The 24,720-nt window shown below is 34.6% G+C and overlaps 1 protein-coding gene across 2 annotated transcripts; it reads left to right on the forward strand.

Annotated features, from left to right (window-relative positions):
* LOC142222520 (uncharacterized) lies at positions 1-22,937 on the forward strand. Of its 2 annotated transcripts, none has more exons than XM_075292694.1 (7): positions 1-230; positions 1,307-1,876; positions 12,919-13,217; positions 13,274-13,863; positions 14,175-14,575; positions 14,639-15,353; positions 20,599-22,937. In XM_075292694.1, exons 2-7 carry the CDS (start codon positions 1,356-1,358, stop codon positions 22,372-22,374), a joined length of 4,302 nt encoding a protein of 1,433 aa, XP_075148809.1. In that variant the 5' UTR covers positions 1-230; positions 1,307-1,355; the 3' UTR covers positions 22,375-22,937. The 2 variants fall into 2 exon arrangements, with proteins under 2 accessions (XP_075148809.1, XP_075148808.1); XM_075292693.1 differs by lacking the exon at positions 1-230 and adding an exon at positions 388-541.
* Positions 22,938-24,720: the final 1,783 nt, after the last annotated feature.

Here is a 24,720-nt window from a genome sequence, read left to right on the forward strand (position 1 = left end):
TGCCATTTTTCTACGTTAAATCTAGATAAAAAAAAACTTCTGCAATTAATGTCATGTCTAAATAACAAATATGAAGTTTATCAGCAATAGTGATAGTGTATCATTTAGTTTTTTTAAAAAGTAACCGCCAATACTTAAAAAACGGCCTTATCTACTATTTTTGAGTGGTGCAAACGAACAATAATGCAAATCTATTATGTGCAAAATGGAACAGGCACAATCTAAGAAAAGTAATATGAGCATTAATATGAAACAATGTTATAGTTAGGAGTATATTTTTAAATCGTTATATATTACATTGTTTCACGGTATTATCAACTGTTAATATGTTGCTTTGCTAGCTACCCCCCCAAACACTACCCTCCACCCACCCGCAACCAATAATGAACTATCCAATAAGATTAGTCTTCGGTTGTTTGTGCTCATCAGACGGCTAGTATGTTCGTGTCAGTTGGCGTAAGAAACCTAAAGAGTTTGCTACATTTTCTAAAAAAATTCTTGAAAATACCATTGTATTGTGCTGTGAAATGATATAAAATTTGTAAGTTTCATCGAAATGCAAGCGTAAAAAGTGTACAAAATGTTTCTAATGAAAATAACCTCAAATTTGCCTTTGGGTGTCCATAACCAAAACAAATTAATATAATATTCTTTGTCGTTGAAAATTCTATTCGACTTTTTGGTGAAAATAAAAACGTGCTCCGCTAAATGAATATGGTGACATGTGATGTAATCAAGATATCTGACCTGTTTTTTAATAGAAATGCAAAATTCAATTGGGATTAGTGTAAGGGCAGCGGCTCAATTGCAATGTAAATATGTAAATAAATAAATGGTCATAACCTCATTTGGCCATAACCTTAAAGCAAATAATAAAAGATGGGAAAAATTCCAAGTTATAACTTGGAATTTTTTTGGTGGTGGTTGGTTGGTCGGGCCAATCGGCTTTTTGAGATGTTTATGTGTGTGTGTCCGAGAGACTCAGTGTTGCCAATGCTCATGGATATTGTCGATAATACAGTGTCTTCAAAGCAATAAAAAGAAAGAGATGGCACGATTGTGTCTAGCTTATAAAAGTTGCCAACTGTGAATTGCCAAAAAATAAAGCAACGGCGTTAAGTGCATAAATGGGCGGCTTAGGGCCGGTTCACACTGTTGATATATACCTTTTTCGCTTTGGGTAAACATTAGGAATTCAGGGATCTATTTGAAATAGAGACAACGTGTTTTTTGTTTTGGGAATTAGTAGGGCGGGGGGTCCTTTTTGCCAAATTAGCTAAAACGAATTTGTGTTCTCACATTCTAGTGCCTGCCTTTTTGGAAATCTGTAACTCTGCGAAACTTTTGCCAAAAAAATGGATAGTCAATATGGTGGAATACAATGGATACAACACCACAGTTCCATCAATCATCAAGTGGGTGGACGTCGCACTGTCGGCTCCTCTGGCCGAGGTGATATGAAAACTACAAATGAATTGATTATAGATCATGCTCCTCCTTGTGATGAGGATCTAATGGCCAGTGCCAATTCATCTTCTGACTATATAGCCAACGATGATGATGTTGATGGTGCTACAAACATCGATCAAATTGCTGCTGAAAATTTAATATTTATGGCTCGAGATGGTCAAATGGTTGCTGAAATTATAACGACCAATGGAACTGATAAAAATGGTGCTGTTGTTATGACTACCAGTGATGGTGAACAGATTGATTGTGATGCCATAATGGAACAGGCTGCTTTAATACAACAACATGAGGATACTGGAGGCGGAGGAGAAGTGTATACAGTTGATCCTTATGGAGATACAACGCCCCAAATGGTAACAGAAGAGGTGATAACCGATGATTGGGTTCAACATCAAGGAGAAGAGAGGTAAGACGGCTTTTTGTTTGCTATCAATTCAAAAGAAATTCATTTATTGGGATGGGTCACGTGGTAATTACTTGTTGCTTCTCCTGTGTTATGTGATATTGCAAATAGCTTTTGCAATCAAGAGATTGTAAAGTAATCATCCAGCAAAAACTGGGTAAGTAGTTGAGCTCAAAAAAGCTAAACAAGAGCATTTGTGCCATACCTACAGCAATACCTTAGGCTTGGAAATAATGAGTTCTATAATGTAAACACTACATTGTGTACGCATAACATGTCCATGCCTTCAATTTAGTTCTTGGAAATTCTGAAGAAAAGTACCGACTTCCTAGGATATGTCCTTGCGAAAATTTAATTGAAAGTTACTTGCCAATTTTGAACAAACTTACCTCCAAGGTTATTTGGGAAGTGAGTTTTTGTTGGGCAACTTAATTCAAGTTGGTGCTGCAATTCATATAGCACAAAAACGAGTTCAGAAGGTCGGTATTACATTTCTTTCGATACCTTTTAGATTTTATTATTTCTCGTTAAATATTTAAGAAAAAATCAAAGAATGGCCTATTGTTATATTCTTATTGGTAGCAGAATGTTGTAAAGTCGATATTTTTCAACATAGGTTTCATATTCCGTTTGTACCACATCGAGATATCGATTTCAGACAATATATATTCTTGATCAGGGAGAAATTATAAGACTATAAAGGATGTCCGATGGTAAAAAATTAGAGACGTATTTGTTTTTTTTTCGGTGATTGGCTATATTGGGCAGTTCGGAGATGGGCTATATTGGGCAGTTCTTGACCATCTACATACCTCAAATTTTTATCCGTTTTGCTTGAAATTGGAAATCCAGACGTATTTTACATCAACAAATACGTGTCGAATACGCTTTGGTATACCACCCATATATACAAATATGGAGAAGTTATATTACCTCCACTTTGAAACATTGTTGTGGAGATGTGGGCGCGACCCAAAATTGTCGTGAATGACCAAAGTCATCAAATCATATATTAACGCCTTCGCAAATATTCTCGTTAACGACCGATTTCTTAAAGTATTATTCCCTTTTACGCAATTTAAAAGGAATTGTAATTGTAAGCACGGTTGCCAGTTTGTTTTTTGTTCAAGTGAGAAAGAGGAAATATGACCCCAAAAAACTAAAAAAATGTTCTCATGAAAGATCACCAAAGAAAATTTGTTATAAATATTTTATGTACACTGACTCACAAAAGTATAGTATTGGTTTTTTTTTGCTTGAAATTAAATGTATTTTTTGTTAAACGTTTAACATTTTTATTAAATAGTTTTATTGAAATAAAGCAAGGTTTCCCCATACAGCAAAATATATCACCAAAATATTTCCAATTAAAAAGTTAATTGAAGTTTAATTGCTACAATTAACTTTTTAATCATGATGGAAACATTAAGTTAATTAAGTCAATGATTAAAAATTTAAAAATTTTTAATTAAAAAATTAATTGATACAACTAAATTTTTAATCAAATTCGGAAGACTAATTCAGTTAAAAAAAGTGCTAATTTTTTAAATTTTTAATTAAAAATGTATTTCAAACAATCATTTGTTAATCGAAATAAAAACTCCGAGCCAATTCAGAACATAGTTAAGAATAGTTACCTTTTTAATTAATAAATTAATTGAGTTGTGCAATCAACATCAATTAAATTTTTAATTGAATCAATTAAAAAATTAACTGAAATTTGCTGAAAAAAATCAATTAATTTTTTAATCAAGAATTTTTCTTTGCCCAATTAAAAATGTGATTGATACTATCATTTTCGTGATTGAAGACATTTCAATTAAAAAATTAATTGGATCAATTAATTTGATGATTGAATTAGAAAAAAAATTTTTGTGTGCAGGCTTCCGCCTTGAAAATAAAATATGTAAAAGCAAGTAAATAATGGTAGTTGTAAGTCAGCACGTGGAGTTGGATAGCTAATTAATAATAATAATACTTCTTGTCCCAACAAGACAACGACCCCAAACAAACACCCGGCCTGGGATGTGAAAATGTAACTCCTTCACAACACCAAATATCTCAAAACGCAACCGCAAAGCCCAGATACCAACGCCATTGAAAACTAGGGTCTCATTTGGAATCGTGGATCAGATAAAGTCAAATTTCATTCAAGACAACCCTTAAAAAAGTGTTAGAGGAATAATGGGGCAAAATCTCTCAAGAAACATTAGTAGAGTCGATGCCAAGACGACTGGAAGCCATTTGCGCTAACAAAGGACTCCATACCAAATACTGAGTGGACCAAAATACTGTCTCATACAATGTGATTACTGATGCGACGAATACTTTTGTGAGCATTTGTTTTTGTTTTTTGATTTTTTTGATTGGATTTGTTTTAGTTTTTTGATTTAATGTTCAGAATTAATACAATAAAGCTAATTTCTTGATTTTTAATTTACGTTTTGCTTTTATGTTTGTCCATGGAAACATAACATAAAAATGTTAAACGGTTTACAAAACAATACATGTTATTTCACGAAAGCAAAAAAAAATGAAAAATTTTGTCAGTCACTGTATATGGATTTTATTATAGAAACAACCAAAAACTATCTCATATTATTGAATTCTTTGAATTGGTAAAGACTCCAATAAGACTTACAGGTCGCAAACAAATAAAAAAAATTGTCAGATTTATGTCGAGAATCTTCCAGAAAATAACTTGTAATAAAAATGTAAACAAAGATATACCATACCTTTCATTGTTGTTTACGAATTCGCCAAACGCAATATTTTCAGGCCTCCATATAATTAAAATTCAAATTTTTAACGTGCAAATCAAAAATTGCAATTAGAACAAGTATATACGGCCGTAAGTTCGGCCAGGCCGAAGCTTATGTACCCTCCACCATGGATTGCGTGGAAACTTCTATTGAAGACTGTCATCCACAATCGAATTACTTGGGTTGCGGTAACCCTTGCCGATGGCAAGGTATCTTAAAACATCCTCACATCGTCTTCTAAATTACAAGGTAGCCCATACGTAGTATATATTAAACTAAAAAACGCCGATTAAATACGTATATAATTAAGTTTAAAGTTTCTATAGAAATAAAATTTTTACAAAATAAAATTTTGACAACACTTTCTATAGAAGTAAAATTTGGAAAACATTTTCTATAGAAATAAAATTTGGAAAAAAAATTTTTATAGAAATAAAATTTAAAAAAAAATTTCTATAGAATTTTGACAAAATTTTCTATAGTAATAACATTTTGACAATGTTTTCCATAAAAATAAAATTTTGGTAGATTTTTGGCTCGAATGGCAACCATGAATATGAACCGATATGGACCAATTTTTGTGTGACTGGGGATCGGCTATATATATCTATAGACCGATATGGACCAATTTTGGCATGGATATTAGCGGCCTTATACTAACACCACGTTGCAAATTTCAACCGGATCGGATGAATTTTGCTCCTCCAAGGAGATCAAATCTGGGCAACGGTTTATATGGGGGCTATATATAATTATGGACCGATATGGACCAATTCTTGCGTGTTTTTTAGATACAACATTCTAACACCATGTTCCAAATTTCAATCGGATCGGATGAATTTTGATCCTCCAAGAGGCTCCGGAGGACGAATCTGGGAATCGATTTATATTGGGGCTATATATAATTATGGACCGATATGGACCAATTTTTGCTTGGTTGTTAGATACCATATACTAACACCATGTACCAAATTTCAGCCGGATCGGATGAAATTTGGTTCTCTTAGAGGATCCCCAAGCCAAATCGGGGGATCGGTTTATATGGGGGCTTTATATAATTATGGACCGATGTGGACCAATTTTTGCATGGTTGTTAGAGCCCATATACTTACACCATGTACCAAATTTCAGCCGGATCGGATGAAATTTGGTTCTCTTAGAGGCTCCGCAAGCCAAATCGGGAGATCGGTTTATATGGGGCCTATATGTAATTATGGACCGATATAGACCAATTTTTGCATGGTTGTTAGAGACCATATACTAACACCATGTACCAAATTTCAGCCGGATCGGATGAAATTTGCTTCTCTTAGAGCGATCGCAAGCCAAATTTGGGGGTCCGTTTATATGGGGGCTATACGTAAAAGTGGACCGATATGGACCAATTTTTGCATGATTGTTAGAGACCATATACTAACACCATGTACCAAATTTCAGCCGGATCGGATGAAATTTGCTTCTCTTAGAGCAATCGCAAGCCAAATTTGGGGGTCCGTTTATATGGGGGCTATACGTAAAAGTGGACCGATATGGCCCATTTGCAATACAATCCGACCTACATCAATAACAACTACTTGTGCCAAGTTTCAAGTCGATAGCTTGTTTCGTTCGGAAGTTAGCGTGATTTCAACAGACGGACGGACAGACGGACATGCTCAGATCAACTCAGAATTTCACCACGACCCACAATATATATACTTTATGGGGTCTTAGAGCAATATTTCGATGTGTTACAAACGGAATGACAAAGTTGATATACCCCCATCCTATGGTGGAGGGTATTAAAAAGTTTCGACAAACATTTTTAATGGTTTTCTATGTGGTGGGATAATATTTACTATCAGGCCTGTTCCGATTTTCTCTGAGATTTGCGAATTCAATCGCAAATTAAATCGTACTTTTTATTTTTGTGTGTTCTTAGTATCGCACGAAATAATAGTGAAATTGAAATCGCAAGATTTCATTTCCATTAAGTTTCATGCACCTATCAGCTGTGAAATAGATCAGCTGATTGAAAAGACAAATTGGAGCCAGAAAGTATTTTTGAATATACAAAATGCCTTTTTTATATGAAATTGCGCGTGCTGAAATTAAGCGAATATTATATTATATAAAGGTTGGTACAGTGTTCGGGTTTTCCACCAAAACTTTAAATTAATAATGTAAAAATAAATATGACGACGTTTATGTTTTTTATCCAATTTAGATGGTATAATTTAAAAATGCTTCAAGGGAACAAATCTACTTTAACACAAGTCGATAAAATTTTTTTGGGATAGGAGAGTGTATTTTAAAGAGAAAATGTGGAATCTTAAAGTGAAAATATTAAGTAACAACTAGCGTAACCCGGCCCGCTTCGCTGCGCCTTGCGCCTTGAACCATATCCTTCGTGCTAAAAAAATCGAAAAGTGGCTTGTCAAGGAAAGGTATCCTTCTCCTCAACATATCTGAAAGTTAAGCACTATATTATAATAACATACAAAGAATTACTGTTTCTCATCCAATTGGAAAAAGTAAAAGTAGTAAACAATTTTACCACTTTAACATTTGCTAAAATGTTGGAAAATTATGCACCCTCTACGTTGGCTGCCAATTTCATGTAAATTTAAGTTCTTTACTAAAAAGAAGTCTGGCAGAAGCCTGTGCAAAATACATAAAATTATGTACCGAGTTCCCATTCATGGACAACCCTCTACTTTCAATTTAAGAAAAAAAAAACGAACAAAAGGGAACCCTCTGCCCACCTTTGCTCCACTCCGACCTGATATCGGACTATCACGTACCCTATATTAATTTCACAACTACTCAATGGTCCCTATAAATGCTATCGAAGTAAATCGACAAAGTTTATTTCAATTTTCCCCTTCCCCAACCAGATATCGAAAAATCAATGACTAATTTAAAAATCATGTATAAATTTAATCACCTCCTCCCACGTTCCCTGTAAATTTCAAGTAGATCGGAGATGTTTAAATTTTGCTCTATTTTTTTAAAGGTACGTCACTTTCCCCGATACAATACTGACAAACACCGTAGTGAATAGCACCCCTAACCTTCCCTGAAAATTCTTGAAACTTTCCTTCAAGTGTGGGGCAAGGAAGGTTGCCTCTTCGTTCATAACTTTCCCCCATTGCCTTTGTAAATTTCAAGAAAACTTAAATTTTTTTTTGCAGTTTTAGAGGAGTACCTCCGACCAAATATCGAAAAGTGATGTAGCGTATCTCAGAAAATGTCAAGCAAATTATAAGCCTAAAGGGGGCGGCCTCTCTTCCGTCCAAATATCGCAAAATCAGGTATCAACTATTAATATCGTAACCTCTCCCCAGTCCTCTGTAAATTTCAAGTAACTCGGTAAAGTTTAATTGTTTCTCTGTATGAAGCGGATGTCTCCCTATGCCCTTTTATTTTTATTAAAAAATCAGGAACCTGATATAAATTTCATATTCTCACCCATTTTTTCCGTAAAATTTCAGTCGGGGGAGTTTAGTTTTGTTGTCACTGTACCTTAAAAAAAGTCGGGCAAAGGGGTGGTCCCCCTCCCCGACCAAATATCGAAAAATAATGTAGCGGATTTTTGCCTAGATGCCAACCCCAACATTCAATGAAAATTTCAAGCAAGTCGCATAATTTTTTTTCCAAGTTTCAAAAAGTAGGGCAAGGGGGAGGTCCCCTCCCCGTCCATATATGAAATCATCAAGTACCCCATATTAATTCCATAACCTCACTGCATGTTCTCTGTAAATCTCAGATAATTTAGAGAATTTTAGTTTTTTCACTGTACTTAAAAAAAAAGTCGAACAAAGGGGAGGTCCCCCTCCGCCACAAAATATCGAAATATAAAGTAGCGGATCTTTGTGTAGATGCCAACCCCAACCTTCAATGAAAATTTCAAGCAAATTGGTCAACTTTGGTCCAATTTTCAAAAAGTCCGACAAAGGGGAGGTCCCCCTCCGCGACCAGGTGTCAAAAAATGAGGTACCCTATTTTCACCACATGGACGCCCCCTACGATCTCTGAAAGTTTCAAGTAAATCGGTTCAGCCGTTTCGGAGCCAACTCGGAACATACAAACAAACAAACAAACAAATAAACAAACATAGATTGAATTTTATATATATAGATTTTGTCGGACGAGTCTAGTTTTCTGAATCTAGTAGCTTTATTCCAGGTGCTGAAGTTCCTGTTGTGTGAAACCATGTTGGGAGCAATAATAAATAAACAAAATTGAGCATATTCATCTGCGTTATATACTAGATCTTAACTAAAGGCGAGTTTAGCATCTACAATCGAATAAAAGCATAACATTTGTTTATCCAATTTTATTATAACTTGGTGGAGTACGATCCAAAGCAATAATTGAAAAATTATTAAAGAAAAGTAACCGTGAAAAAATGACTTTTAGCGCCATAATGCGATTTTAATACAGACCTTAAGCCCATTGCCTTGACTTGGTAGTTTTCGAAAATTTTCCTTAAAAAATTTTAAAAATTGAAAAATGAGTTTATAATTTTTCGCCGCATTTTATAGCTTTAAAATTTAAATTCCTGCAGACAACCATTGCCATCACAAATCTTATCATGTCCCCCAATTTAATACAGAACTTAAGCCCATTGCCTTGACTTGGTAGTTTTCGAAAATTTTCCTTAAAATTCTCGATAGTTGAAAAATGAGTTTATAATTTTTCACCGCATTTTATAGCTTTAAAATTTAAATTCCTGTAGAGAACCATTGCCATCAGAAATCTTATCATGTCCCACAACTTTTCTGTACCTTGCTTTGCTTTTTTAAGATCCAATGAACTATGACAACACCCAAATTGATATTCCTCCTCCCTTACTTTTTATTAATATTATTTTAATTTCTAAATAAACCATAAAATAACGAACAATTGCTGCGATACAAGCAAACAAAATTTACTATCCGGATTACATAGGAAAATTTTAAAAAAGTATCCGAAAAATTAGGTGTTTGTGCTACTGGATAGTCTGGACTAGCAAGTGTAAGGATAAGAGAGATCATACTGTATGGTGGTTTATAATCAAAAAATATTATGAAAAAATTGCTATTTTGAAATTAGTTTTCGAGTTATAGGCTATGTAAATATTTCGATTATGGATTTTTTTAATTAAATAAAAAAAGTTTGTAAGTTTATGTTTTGCTTAGGTGTTATTGTTCCTTTATTATACCCACCACCATAGAATGGTGATGGGGGTATAATAAGTTAGTCATTCCGTGTGTAACACATCGAAATATCGACTTCCGACTATATAAAGTATATATATTCTTGATCAGGGAGAAATTCTAAGACGATACATGTCCGTCGATAGCATGCCCGTCTGTCCGTCTGTCTGTCTGTCTGTTGTAATCACGCTACAGCCTTCAATAATTGCGCTATCGTCCTGAAATTTGGCACAGATTCGTTTTTTGGTTGCAGGCAGGTCAAGTTCGAAGATGGGCTATATCGGTCCAAGTTTTGATACAGTTCCCATATAAACCGATTTCTCGATTTGGGGTCTTGGGCTTATAAAAAAAGTAGTTTTTGTCCAATTAGCCTGAAATTGAAAATCTAGAGGTACTTGAGGACCATAAAGAGGTGTGCCGAAAATGGTGCCCATCGGACCATGTTTTGGTATAGACCGATCTCCCGATTTTGTTTCTTGGGCGTCTAGAAACTGTATTTTCTATCCGATTTGCCCGAAATTTAAAATCTAGAGGTATTTTAGGACCATATCACAATGGACTGAATAGTCTAAGTGAGCCTGAATCTTAATCGGGCTGCCACTTTAACCTAACCTAGGACCATACAGAGGTGTGCCGAAAATGGTGCCCATCGGACCATGTTTTGGTATAGTCCCCATATAGACCGATCTCCCGATTTCGTTTCTTGGGCGTTTAGAAACTGTATTTGCTATCCGATTTGCCTGAAATTGAAAATCTAGAGGTATTTTAGGACTATAAAGAGGTGTGTTGAAAATGGTCCGTATCGGTCCATGTTTTGGTATAATCCCCATATAGACCGATCTCCCGATTTTGTTTCTTGGGATTCTAGAAAATGTATTTACTATCCGATTTGCCTGAAATTGGAAATTTAGAGGTATTTGGGGACCTTAAAGAGATGAATCGAACATGGTCCGGGAGCCACCGTGGCGCAATGGTTAGCATGCCCGCCTTGCATACACAAGGTCGCGGGTTCGATTCCTGCTTCGACCGAACACCAACAAGTTTTTCAGCGGTGGATTATCCCACCTCAGTAATGCTGGTGACATTTCTGAGGGTTTCAAAGCTTCTCTAAGTGGTTTCACTGCAATGTGGAACGCCGTTCGGACTCGGCTATAAAAGGAGGTCCCTTGTCATTGAGCTTAACATGGAATCGGGCAGCACTCAGTGATAAGAGAGAAGTTCACCAATGTGGTATCACAATGGACTGAATAGTCTAAGTGAGCTTGCCACCTAACCTAACCTAACCAATGGTCCGTATCGGTCCATGTTTTGGTATAGCCCCCATATAGACCGATCTCCCGATTTTGGTTCTTTGGCTTCTATAAACTGTATTTATTACCCGATTTGCCTGAAATTGAAAATCTAGAGGTATTTTAGGACCATAAAGAGGTGTGTCGAAAATGGTCCGTATCGGTCCATGTTTTGGTATAGACCCCATATAGACCGATCTCCCGATTTTGGTTTTTGGGCGTCTAGAAACTGTATTTTCTATCCGATTTTCCTCAAATTGAAAATCTAGAGGTATTTTAGGACCATAAAGATGTGTGTCGAAAATGGTCCGTATCGGTCCATGTTTTGGTATAGTCATATAGACCTAACTCCCGAATTTATTTCTAGGACTTCAAATCAATGCGATATGTTTATGATTTCTCTAAAACTCTAACAAAATTGGTTCTCATAAATCCAGAATCTGAGCTGGTCTTCATAGGTAGAATCTTTAATTTTTTTCTTCGAGAAGCGTACTGGTTGAAATTAGTTCAGGAGAAGATTTGTCATCAAACCCCCTAAAATGCTATATATTATCAAGTAACCCGCTACGACGATGAGTTTTCAAAGTAAACTATTATATTTGATTCATGGTGGTGGGTATTTAAGATTCAGCCCGGCCGAACTTACTGCTGTATATAAAGGGTGATTTGTTAAGAGCTTGATAACTTTTAAAAAAAAAAAAAGCATAAAATTTGCACAATCTCATCGGTTCTTTATTTGAAACGTTAGATTGGTCCATGACATTTACTTTTTGAAGATAATTTCATTTAAATGTTGACCGCGGCTGCGTCTTAGGTGGTCCATTCGGAAAGTCCAATTTTGGGCAACTTTTTCGAGCATTTCGGCCGGAATAGCCCGAATTTCTTCGGAAATGTTGTCTTCCAAAGCTGGAATAGTTGCTGGCTTATTTCTGTAGACTTTAGACTTGACGTAGCCCCACAAAAAATAGTCTAAAGGCGTCAAATCGCATGATCTTGGTGGACAACTTACCGGTCCATTTCTTGAGATGAATTGTTCTCCGAAGTTTTCCCTCAAAATGGCCATAGAATCGCGAGCTGTGTGGCATGTAGCGCCATCTTGTTGAAACCACATGTCAACCAAGTTCAGTTCTTCCATTTTTGGCAACAAAAAGTTTGTTAGCATCGAACGATAGCGATCGCCATTCACCGTAACGTTGCGTCCAACAGCATCTTTGAAAAAATACGGTCCAATGATTCCACCAGCGTACAAACCACACCAAACAGTGCATTTTTCGGGATGCATGGGCAGTTCTTGAACGGCTTCTGGTTGCTCTTCACTCCAAATGCGGCAATTTTGCTTATTTACGTAGCCATTCAACCAGAAATGAGCCTCATCGCTGAACAAAATTTGTCGATAAAAAAGCGGATTTTCTGCCAACTTTTCTAGGGCCCATTCACTGAAAATTCGACGTTGTGGCTCGTTAGTAAGTCTATTCATGATGAAATGTCAAAGCATACTGAGCATCTTTCTCTTTGACACCATGTCTGAAATCCCACGTGATCTGTCAAATACTAATGCATGAAAATCCTAACAATGTACACCAAATTAGCTTTAATATGAATACCATATTGCTTTTTCATCTTTCGGGGGTCCGAAAATAGGCCTTTCCTTTCCTTAAGCCAAACAAAATTCAAATGTTTGAATATAATATACTCAACACTGATGTTATGACTTTTTTTATACGATCTTTAAATTCATCGGATTCTAATGTCTATATATTTCCGAAATATTATCTATGCCAGTTTATATAACCTCAATTATTTTCTATTTTCAGAGTTGAAATATCAGCCGAACAAATCATTTCCAATTCTCAAGTATTAATGGATATCGAAGTACCTCTACCAACGGTACAAGACGAATATACTGCTTTACGGCCATATCCTTGTGATTTTTGCAGTCGTCGTTTTCGTAAGAAGGCTAGTCTGATGAATCACATGGTGGCCCATCAAAACGATCGGCCACATTTGTGCAAACTTTGTGGTTCAAGATTTTTACGACGGCAAGATTTAATCAATCATTTAAAAGCTCATGCGGAAGAATCAGCTCCAGATCCTCAAATGGATGATAGTGATTGTAAGTTACAGAGCTATATTTCTCAATACCATGCAATAACTTTTCTATTTTTTTAGTTATACATTTTGTAACCGATCCAACCTCATCATCTCAGCGTACATCAAATGATCACTATTACGAGCAAGATTGGTCTGTTCCGGAAGATTCCGTTACAATACCCATTAAAACTAGTCGTAAACAATATCAGCAACAGAAACCAGATACCTCCTCTATACAAGATGGTACCAGCTATCATCAAACTATGTTGTCAACTAATTCTGCTCCGTCAATAACATCAAACGTTTCAGTTTCAACGACAACAATTGCACCTCCTCGTGGACGTATAAGTCGCCTAAAACCCAAGGAAGATGCTTATGCGGTAGATGCTTCCAATGCGAGTACATCAAATGCATCGGCCTCGTTAGCTTCATCCTATAGCATTGTACAGTGTGATGCCTTACCCAATGCCCCAATTCAATTTACCCAGGAAACAACACCCGCCTTACCAGCAACACATCAACAGCAACAACAATTTCATGGACATATACCTCAACAGCCACAAAAACAAGTTATAAATTTCCCCGTAATCGATGATAACAAACCGTTTGTGTGTCAACAGTGTGGATTGGCATTTTCGAGGGAAAAAGCTTTGCTTTCACATACAAAGGTACGTAAATTGCATATATGAAGAAGGATGAAAATTCCTATTCCTATGCACTTAATTCTAGTGACGCTATCACGGGGATTTAACAATTCACTTGTGGGAAATATTTTTTTATTCCCCCCACATAAAATGGGGAAATGATGATTGAGTTTATTTCTAGTACACAATACTAGAGGAATGTGTGCTCAACATTAGAATGTTACGACTCTAACACATTCTTGAAATTATCTGATCCCTTTAACAATGTTGCCATTTGGAAAATTTCATATTTCTGTAGATATTTGTTAACCAGCATTTTTTTTTTACTCCTATAGACCCATCGCAATGATTCTCCATTTGAATGTCCACAATGTAATGAAATATTTTGGGATCAAAATAGCTTGTCAGAACATCAACGGACACATCAATTTGAGGAAAGCAATTCCGAATATGATCCCAATGAAGGAGAAGATGATACACAAAGTGAATCCGAGTCCGACCAACAATTGTATGGAGAATTTTATTGCAGTGAATGTGGAATGTCATTCCATCGACAAGATTTGCTACGTAGACATGCTAAAAGTCATGCAAAGTCAAATACTCAAGTGGGAGTAAATAACAATGGGCCCGATAATACGAAAGATCAACACTGTTGCAATACATGTGGAGAGACATTTGCCGAAGCTTTGGATCTATTGGCTCATGCTGAAATTCATGCTCGTTATCCGCCATTCAAGTAATGTGGAAATTGTGATATCAATTACCGTCCAATACTATTTTGTCCTCTTTTTAATTTCAGATGTGTTTTATGTGGTGAGTCGTTCTTTGAAGAACCTACCATAAAGAAACATTTACAATCTCAACATGCTCACGAAATGTCGGAAAATTCTTGTATACTATGTGGCAAAGAATGTAGAGATCGTAAAGCTTTAATCAAACATGCTTGGGATCATTCACGTGAGAAATGTCATTCTTGTTCCAAATGTGGAAAGAACTTTCATAATAAGGCCCGCCTTAAACGCCACATGGCCTCGCATCGTGACAAATCGGTACAGTGTGATGTTTGCCATGAAGAATTTCCCGATGGACGAACTCTATCAAATCATCGACATTCACATAGTACCACATCGGCTGGGAAACTATTTCCTTGCAATGAATGTGGTAAAACGTTTGGTTCACGAAGTTCCCAACAGATTCATGTCCGTATACATACAGGCGAAAGACCATATGGTTGTCGTTTTTGTTGGAAGGCTTTTGCTGATGGTGGTACCTTGCGGAAGCATGAACGTATACATACCGGAGAGAAGCCATATGCATGTTCGGTATGTCCAAGAGCTTTCAATCAACGTGTAGTTCTCCGAGAGCATATACGATCGCATCATTCAGGTGTAGACACCAAACGTGGTACCTATTATTGTACAGTTTGTGGTGCTGATTTGGAATCATCGGAAGATCTAATACAACACTTGATACAACATAGTGATATGAATACGGCAATGCAGCGACAACCTGTGGTAAGTGAAGAAGGGGTTTTTTGGTTGGTTTTTCAATTAATTCGATACAATGGGATATGATGATTGAGTATTTCAGCAGGCATTCTATGCTTGAGAGTTGTGTTCTCAACCCAAAATGTTACGACTATAAACACAACATTGAAATTCATCTGATCCCTTGTGTATAAAAAATGTTAAATAAAGTATTGATCGAGTGATTAAGACGTAATGGTAACAACTAACAAATGTCCCTTTAATATACTTTGGGAATAGGGAAACCTAATAAAAGTTTATGCAGATAAATATAGAAAATAGAGAGCTTTTGTAGCAACTTGGAGAAAATTGATTTTTCGGGATATCGAAGAAGTCGAAGTCTTATAAAAGTTGATAGGCGATGTGAGGGAAAATAAATCCGTACAAGAATTTTCGTTTAAACGAAAAATGGGTTCTATAGGAATATAAACAAATTTATATTAGGGGTGTTTTCTTATAGCACTGGATACCCTAAGCCGTGAAGGACTAAAAGAAAACAGAGTACACGTTTATCCAGTAAATCTCCAAAATATGCAACACTGTCATCAGCTGTTTAAAAACAATCACAGAAAAGAAGTGAAATCTTCCATTTTTAATGTATGAAATGCCCCAACTAGTAATAAATTATTACTGGTACGATTATTTATGACATTGTATCACTTTGAATTTCATGTTTTTCGATAAATAGTCACAATAAATTGCTATTGTGAATCGAAGAAGCGTCACTTTATCAAAATACAATCTGGCAACATCGGCGCGACTTGCACTGATGTGTTGTTCTGGATAGCCCATACAAATATTGCATCCAGTGCTAAAAGAAAACAGTCATATTGATGCGTTTTGATCTATATGTTTATACCCTTCACCACTACTGTGTTACAGGGTATAATAAGTTTGTGCATTTGTATGTAACGCCAAGAAGGAGTAATCATAGACCAACTTTTTAGTATACGGATCGGCTTAGAATTAAATTCTGAGTCGATTTAGCGATGTCCGTCTGTCTGTCTGTTGATGTATTTTTGTGTGCAAAGTACAACTCGCAGTTTTAGTCTGATTGTCCTAAAATTTGGTATAGGGTCCTGTTTCGGCTCAAAGACGGTCCCTATTGATTTTGGAAAAAAAATCGGTTCAGATTTGGATATAGCTGCCATATATATTTTTCACCGATCTGGTCATAATTGGCGTGTATATCAACCGATCTTCCTCAAATTCCGTACATCCGAATATTGTATGAGTCTCGAAAAACTTGCAAAATATCAGCCAAATCGGTTCAGATTTGGATATATCTCCCATATATAGCTTTCGCCCATTTACACTCCTATGACCACAGAGGCCAATTTTTAACTCCGATTTAGTTGAAATTTTGCACAGAGAGTAGAATTAGCATTGTAGCTATGCGTGCCAAATTTGGTTGAAATCGGTTCAGATTTAGATATATTTCCCATATATAGCTTTCGGCCGATTTACACTCATATGACCACAGAGGCCAATTTTTAACTCCGATTTAGTTGAAATTTTGTACAGGGAGTAGAATTAGCATTGTAGCTATGCGTGCCAAATTTGGTTGAAATCGGTTCAGTTTTAGATATAGCTCCCATATATAGCTTTCGCCCGATTTACACTCATATGACCACAGAGGCCAATTTTTTTGCTCCGATTTAGTTGAAATTTTGCACAGGAGTAGAAATAGCATTGTGGCTATGCGTGCCAAATTTGGTTCAGATTTCGATATAGCTTCCATATATATGTTTTTCTGATTTCGACAAAAATTGTAAAAATATCAACATTTTCCTTGTTAAATCGCCACTGCTTAGTCGAAAAGTTGTAAAAATGACTCTAATTTTCCTAAACTTCTAATACATATATATCGAGCGATAAATCATAAATAAACTTTTGTGAAGTTTCCTTAAAATTGCTTCAGATTTAAATGTTTCCCATATTTTTTACTAAAATTGTGTTCCAACCTAGTGCATTAGCCAACTTAAATTTTGAGTCTATAGATTTTGTAAAAGTCTATCAAATTCTGTCCAGATCGAGTGATATTTAAATGTATGTATTTGGGACAAACCTTTATATATAGCACCCAACACATTTGACGGATGTGATATGGTATCGAAAATTTAGATCTACAAAGTGGTGCAGGGTATAATATAGACGGCCCCACCCCCGACTTTAGACTTTCCTTACTTGTTTTACCATCGAATGGAGGACTTAAATACCTATCTTTCACATATAAATCTGTACTCCCATTTTCTTTCATTTGGCCACAGTGGACGCATTCCTCCCGAGAAGCTGTAACTCCACTTTTTTGTAGGCTATATTCCGGGAATCTTTAACACAGTTTTGCTATATCAATTTTTTCCATCAGACAGAGGACTAAAAGATATATATTTTTCATATACATAAGGACGACTAATTTTCCATTTAACCACAGTGAACATATTTCTCTCGAGGAGAGCGTCTACCACACATTTTTGTCGGCCATATATTGGATCTACCAAACACTTTTTATAATATCCATTTTTTTTCATCGGATAAAGGTCTAAAAGGTCTATCTCTTACATATAAATGCACATCTTTTTCCACAGTGAATGTAGTTTTGTTGTTGACAATGTCCGGTTTTACCATTGGTTGGAAGACTTACCCCCATTTTCATGAAGCTCCGTTAGTGTTACGTTAGCCAACGAACTTTTATACCTTACCATAGGTTAGGTTATGTTAGGTTAGGTTAGGTGGCAGCCCGATGTTTCAGGCTCACTTAGACTATTCAGTCCATTGTGATACCACAGTGGTGAACATTTCTCTTATCACTGGGTGCTGCCCGATTCCATGTTAAGCTCAATGACAAGGGACCTCCTTTTTATAGCCGAGTCCGAACGGCGTTCCACATTGCAGTGAAACCACTTAGAGAAGCTTTGAAAGCCTCAGAAATGTCACCAGCATTACTGAGGTGGGATAATTCACCGCTGAAAAACTTTTTGGTGTTCGGTCGAAGCAGGAATCGAACCCACGACCTTGTGTGTGCAAGGCGGGCATGCTAACCATTGCACCACGGTGGCTCCTTACCATGGACATATCTGTCATCTTGCTTATATATTTCATATGTCAGGATCTTAACTGCTGAAAATTTTTCAGTTAAAGTTTACCGGAGAGAAGATATTTGCAATTTTCTTTCTGTTAACTGGCAGTTAAAGCCTAACGGAGCTTCATGTAGCTGGCCGTTAAAGGTCTATTTTTAATATATAAATTTGGAAATAAATTTTTCCATTTGTCCTCAGTGGGCGCATTTTTGGTAGGCCATATAATGGGTATCCCAAAACACATTTTGCTTTATACGTTTTTACCATCGGATAGAAGACTAAAATAGCTAACTTTCACACATAAATCTGAATGCCCATCTTTTTCCATTTGGTCACAGTGAGCGCATTTCTCGAGGAGCAGTATCTTCATTCTTTTTGTGGGCCACGTATTGGGGAATCCGAAGCACATTTTGCAATAGCGGTTTTACCATCGGATAGAGGACTAAAAGATTTATCTTTTACATATTAATCTGAAAGACATCATTTTTCCATTTGGCCACAGTGGACACCTTTCTCTCAAGAAGCACCACCCACACACTTGTTGGTCACTCCCAAACATTTTTGAATATCCGTGTTTTTCCATCGGAATGGGGATTAAAATTAATCTCTCATAAGTGGAAACCTCCCAATTGTGGACAAAATTTAGGTGACCGAAGGTATCCTCTTCTAACAGGTTTCACTCATACGGATTTACTTTTCCACCCATTAACCATAAAAAGTCAACATCACAAAGCCATAATTAATTTTTCTCTGATCACACCCTTCCGTGGTGTGATCTGAGGGCAGAATTCCGTCAGCTCTGTATATTATTCTATAGCGCAGTTCTATGCTAATTTCTCTTGAGATTACAAAAGTAAAAAATTGACTTTAATAAAAAAAAAGCTTGGAATTTTTGAGAATCGGACAAAATCGATTAATCGACTTTTGAAGATTCTTGAATTTGACTTATCGGCTTTTTATAGTGATCCAAATTGAATAATAGAACAGAAAAAAATAGAATTTAGAACTTCAATTGAAAATTCTCTAAAAAAGTCGAATGTCGGCACTTGAAAAATCGATGTTCAATAATAGCAGAATTATGACGTGAACTTTTTCAAAATTGAAAAGACGACAGACGATAGTAACAGCTTTTAACGATGCTGAGGGTTTCACCCATACTGTGAAGCGTTTTTGGACCACCAAGTGACCGCCTAGATTGAAAGCAAAATAACGTAAGATATATTGGATAAGCGAAAAAGCCTTTTCGTAATCCTAATAAAGCTTCAACTTATTTGTTTATGTTTTAAATCAACTAAACTGAACTAAACCGTTATGGTCGACCACTATACCATTTTTCCGCTAGAGCCATGATTACATTGGTCTACAACCTTTGTTGTTTCTCTGCAAAAACATACTTCTTTAAGGGATTTCTGCATTGGCCGTCATCTGGTGCAACCTTATGATGGATATTCTATGCATCGAAAAGTCTGAAGCATCTCATAGTTCATGATTCCTTCGCAATCTCACAAAACACTTTCCATAACCTTTCGAGCCGTTTCAGAAGCGAGCAAACCATTGTCTTTTTTTGGCAAGATCGGATACAGCATCCTCTCAGTTAACTTTAAACGTTTCAATCGATTTTAAAATTCGTCCCTTTTTTATATAAAATTTCAAAATATTCCGAATTTCTCTCTCACTTTTCAATTGTTTTGCTTAAATGACGATCACGTTTCCAACAAGCTTTCGTTTCAAACGATGTGAAGCAATGGAGATAGACGACATCTATTGACAAAATACGAAAAGACTTCTACTACTCAATATTTGCTGAAAAATCTCCAATTATGCCATGAACTCATTCTTTGGGATTTGGTATCGAATACCGAAATCATCCGAGAGTTAACAATGAGGGATTCGTTCGAATCATGAACAGGCAAATACAGTCGATACAATACGACATTAGGGGCATCAGTACTTGTTTTACTAGACAATCAGTGAAAAGAATAAAATTGAAGAATATATTAATGATTTTACTACCACCATACTACTCGATTTTCAATGCGTCGTTTTTCACTCGATTTATTTGTTATTAGTACTAAATTAATTTTTTGCTTATACTACGAAATAAAAAGAAGATAATCAGGAAAACTATTTCCCCTTTCTATTATTTTCCACAGACTGGACCCAGAAAATATAAACGACGACGTAAATTAAAACCACATGAAATTGCACGATTGAAACGTGAATCGAAACAGAATGGTGGTAATAGCAGCGATATTGATTTATCAGATTTCGATGATTTGCTGGCAATGACTGAAACGAACACATCGGCGGAGAATACAACCAGTAATCATGAATCGAATGCATTAATTGAGAAATCTATGACACAAAAAAATTCATCACACAATAATAATGCAACAGAATCTATCCACAATCGAAAGAAATCAACAACTGGATCATCGTCGAAAAAGAAATCCCATGTTCTATTGGATACGGATGATTTTGATTTGGATGTGGGAAATTCTTCGAAAAAGCCTCGATTTAATTCGACGAGTAGTGATAAAATTTGGTCAACCAAACCTTCCAATGAGGAAACATATAAATCATTATTATCCAATTTGGAAACAACACTACAGAGTATAGACACATTAGTGGTGGGACCATCGTCGAATGTTGATGAAATTACAAGTTCATCAAGTGGAAGGCGAAAAATTACTAAACCTGAATCTACTTCTACTGCCCAAAGAACCCAACAGGTTCAAATATTAAAAAGTGAAAAAGACAGCTCCAATGTTCCAAGTAGTTCGACAAAAGGTCGTAAAAGTAAAGGGGACAAGTCAACGATGCCAAAAACCAAGGGACCTCAAATGATACGAACTGAAAAATGTACCGTTGCATCGATGGAAGGTGGCCGAAAGAAATCGAAATCGGTAGTGACGCGTACACAAACCACAAGCGTTGAAGTAATACCCAAATCTGTGGCAATAGTAGATGATTATGATATAATTTCGCCTGCCCTGCAACCACCAAAACAAATTAGCTGTAGTCCCCTGCATATAAAGCAAGAACAGGATCACCATCAAATGATGAAAAATCATCATCACCATCACAATGTTATGCCCAGCACCATGTCCGCAGTAAACAGCCGCAATCAGTCATCAAATACCCGCCATAATAATGACATCTACGATGCTCATTTACTTCTAGAAGCTTCTGGTCTTCGAAATGATCTGGATGAAATTCTTAGATCACCCTTAAAATCGGATAAACATGCTAGTTCGAGACAACGATTCACTAGTGAATCTTCAACACAATTTCTAAACGAACAATCTGAAGAGGAACAACATTTGATTAAAATAGAACCAACATCACCGGATCTTCGGGAAATTGTGAATGGTGTGGGGTCAGTTAACACCTCGGAGGTGGTGACTTCAAGTGGCATGGATCTCAATAGCGCCGGCTCTAATTTACAATCTCGTAAAAGCTCCAAATCTTCAAGATCTCAGAAAATTTCAAATAGAAAATATCTGGAATTTAATCAGGACCATTTACACAATAGCAAGACGACTGCCACAAATCAGTCGTTAAACAAACGAAGAACATCTTCCAATAATTTATCAATTAGCTCCTCGACAACGAAATCCTCAAAATCAGCCAGAACCGAACCTGCCAAACCCTCAAAAACAATACAGAATTCCAGTTCATTCTTTAGCTATGGAATAGTGGAAAATTTCCAACCGGTAACCTCCAGTTCCTCACCGAATCACCATAACACCAATTCGTTTGCTTCTATATCGGCAGTGGTTTCAGCAGCAGATGCCACTGCAGCGGCAGCTGCTCAGCAAAATCCACCGACGACACGTAAACCTCAGCGTTATTTCGAATGCGAAATGTGTTCGGCTGTATTTTCAGATCGTGCCCAACTTTTGTATCATGTACCCATACATATTTAAGGGAACTCTACTCTTCGAAGACTCCTCTTCACATGGTCATTTCTCTCTGCCGCCGCCACATCGCTCATGATTACCACAGTGCCAATAATGGATTAATGGGAATTAATTCTTTCCTACAAAATAAGAAGGACTCTATTGAATTTCATTTTTCTGCGTAGCATTAAATGGAAATTCATTTTTCTTTTTTTTTGTGAAATTTATCTCGATAAATATCCTTGTATATTATTTAGGTATTTTTAATTTTAATAATTTTTTTAGATAATTAACATTTGTTCTAAGTTATTTTTTTTAATCATCTAAATAACCTAATGGTATGAGTATTTGCTTGGCTTGTTAGTCTAAAACTAAACTGGAAGCTAAACAGAAATACTAAACAAAGTACTTTCGGTACAAATGCAAATTTGTGTATAATTACAATTTAGAAATTATAACAAAAAAAAAATTGAATTTCGTTGCGAAATTCAATCTGTTAAACAGTTATTTTCATGTTGTTTCTTTTCATTTATTTTTCGATACGATACAATTAACAAATGGAAATAAAAATATTGTATTTTTTTTAATAATTATGTTTTGATTGTTTTCATAATTGGCATGAAAGTAGAAATTGTTTCATTGCAAAATAACAAAAATATGTGAAAATCTCCATTTTTGTAAAAATTTTATTTCTATCGAAAATTTGGTCAAAATTTTATTTCTATCGAAAATTTTGTCAAAATTTTATTTCTATAGAAAATTTTGTCAAAATTTTATTTCTATAGGAAATTTTGTCAAAATTTTATTTCTATAGGAAATTTTGTCAAAATTTTATTTCTATAGGAAATTTTGTCAAAATTTTATTTCTATAAAAAATTTTGTCAAAATTTTATTTCTACAGAAAATTTGTGAAAATTTTATTTCTATAGAAAATTTTTTCAAAATTTTATTTTTATAGAAAATTTTGTCCAAAATTTTATTTCTATAGAAATTTTTTTTCAAAACTTTATTTCTATAGAAAATTTTGTCAAAATTTTATTTCTAGAGAAAATTTTGTCAAAATTTTATTTCTATAGAAAATTTGGTCAAAATTTTTTTGTAGACAATTTTGTCAAAATTTTATTTCTATAGAAAATTTTGTCAAAATTTTATTTCTATAGAAAATTTTGTCAAAATTTTATTTTTATAAAAAATTTTGTCCAAAATTTTATTTTTATAGAAAATTTTGTCCAAAATTTTATTTTTATAGAAAATTTTGTCCAAAATTTTATTTCTGTAGAAAATTTTGTCAAAATTTTATTTCTATAGAAAATTTTGTCCAAAATTTTATTTCTATAGACAATTTTGTCCAAAATTTTATTTCTGTAGAAATTTTTGTCCAAAATTTTATTTCTATAGAAATTTTTGTCCAAAATTTTATTTTTATAGAAAATTTTGTCCAAAATTTTATTTCTATAGAAAATTTTGTCAAAATTTTATTTCTATAGAAAATTTTGTCCAAAATTTTATTTCTATAGAAAATTTTGTCCAAAATTTTATTTCTGTAGAAATTTTTGTCCAAAATTTTATTTCTATAGAAATTTTTGTCCAAAATTTTATTTTTATAGAAAATTTTGTCCAAAATTTTATTTCTATAGAAAATTTTGTCCAAAATGTTATTTCTATAGAAAATTTTGTCAATTTTATTTCTATAGAAAATTTTGTCCAAAATTTTATTTCTAAGAAAATTTTGTCCAAAATTTTATTTCTATAGAAAATTTTGTCCAAAATTTTATTTCTATAGAAAATTTTGTCCAAAATTTTATTTCTATAGAAAATTTTGTCCAAAATTTTATTTCTATAGAAAATTTTGTCCAAAATTTTATTTTTATAGAAAATTTTGTCCAAAATTTTATTTCTGTAGAAAATTTTGTCAAAATTTTATTTCTATAGAAAATTTTGTCCAAAATTTTATTTCTATAGACAATTTTGTCAAAATTGTATTTCTATAGATAATTTTGTCAAAACTTTATTTCTATAGATAATTTTGTCCAAAATTTATTTCTATAGAAAATTTTGTCCAAAATTTTATTTCTATAGAAAATTTTGTCAAAATTGTATTTCTATAGATAATTTTGTCAAAATGTTATTTCTATAGAAAATTTTGTCCAAAGTTTTATTTCTATAGAAAATTTTGTCCAAAATTTTATTTCTATAGACAATTTTGTCAAAATTGTATTTCTATAGATAATTTTGTCAAAACTTTATTTCTATAGAAAATTTTGTCAAAAATTCTGTTTCTATAGAAAATTTTTTTTAAATTTTTATTTCTATTGGAAATTTTTTCAAAATTTTATTTCTTTAGAAAATTTTGTCAAAATGTTATTTCTATAG

Source organism: Haematobia irritans, chromosome 1 (assembly GCF_050003625.1).
Source record: "Haematobia irritans isolate KBUSLIRL chromosome 1, ASM5000362v1, whole genome shotgun sequence".
NCBI lineage: Eukaryota > Metazoa > Arthropoda > Insecta > Diptera > Muscidae > Haematobia > Haematobia irritans.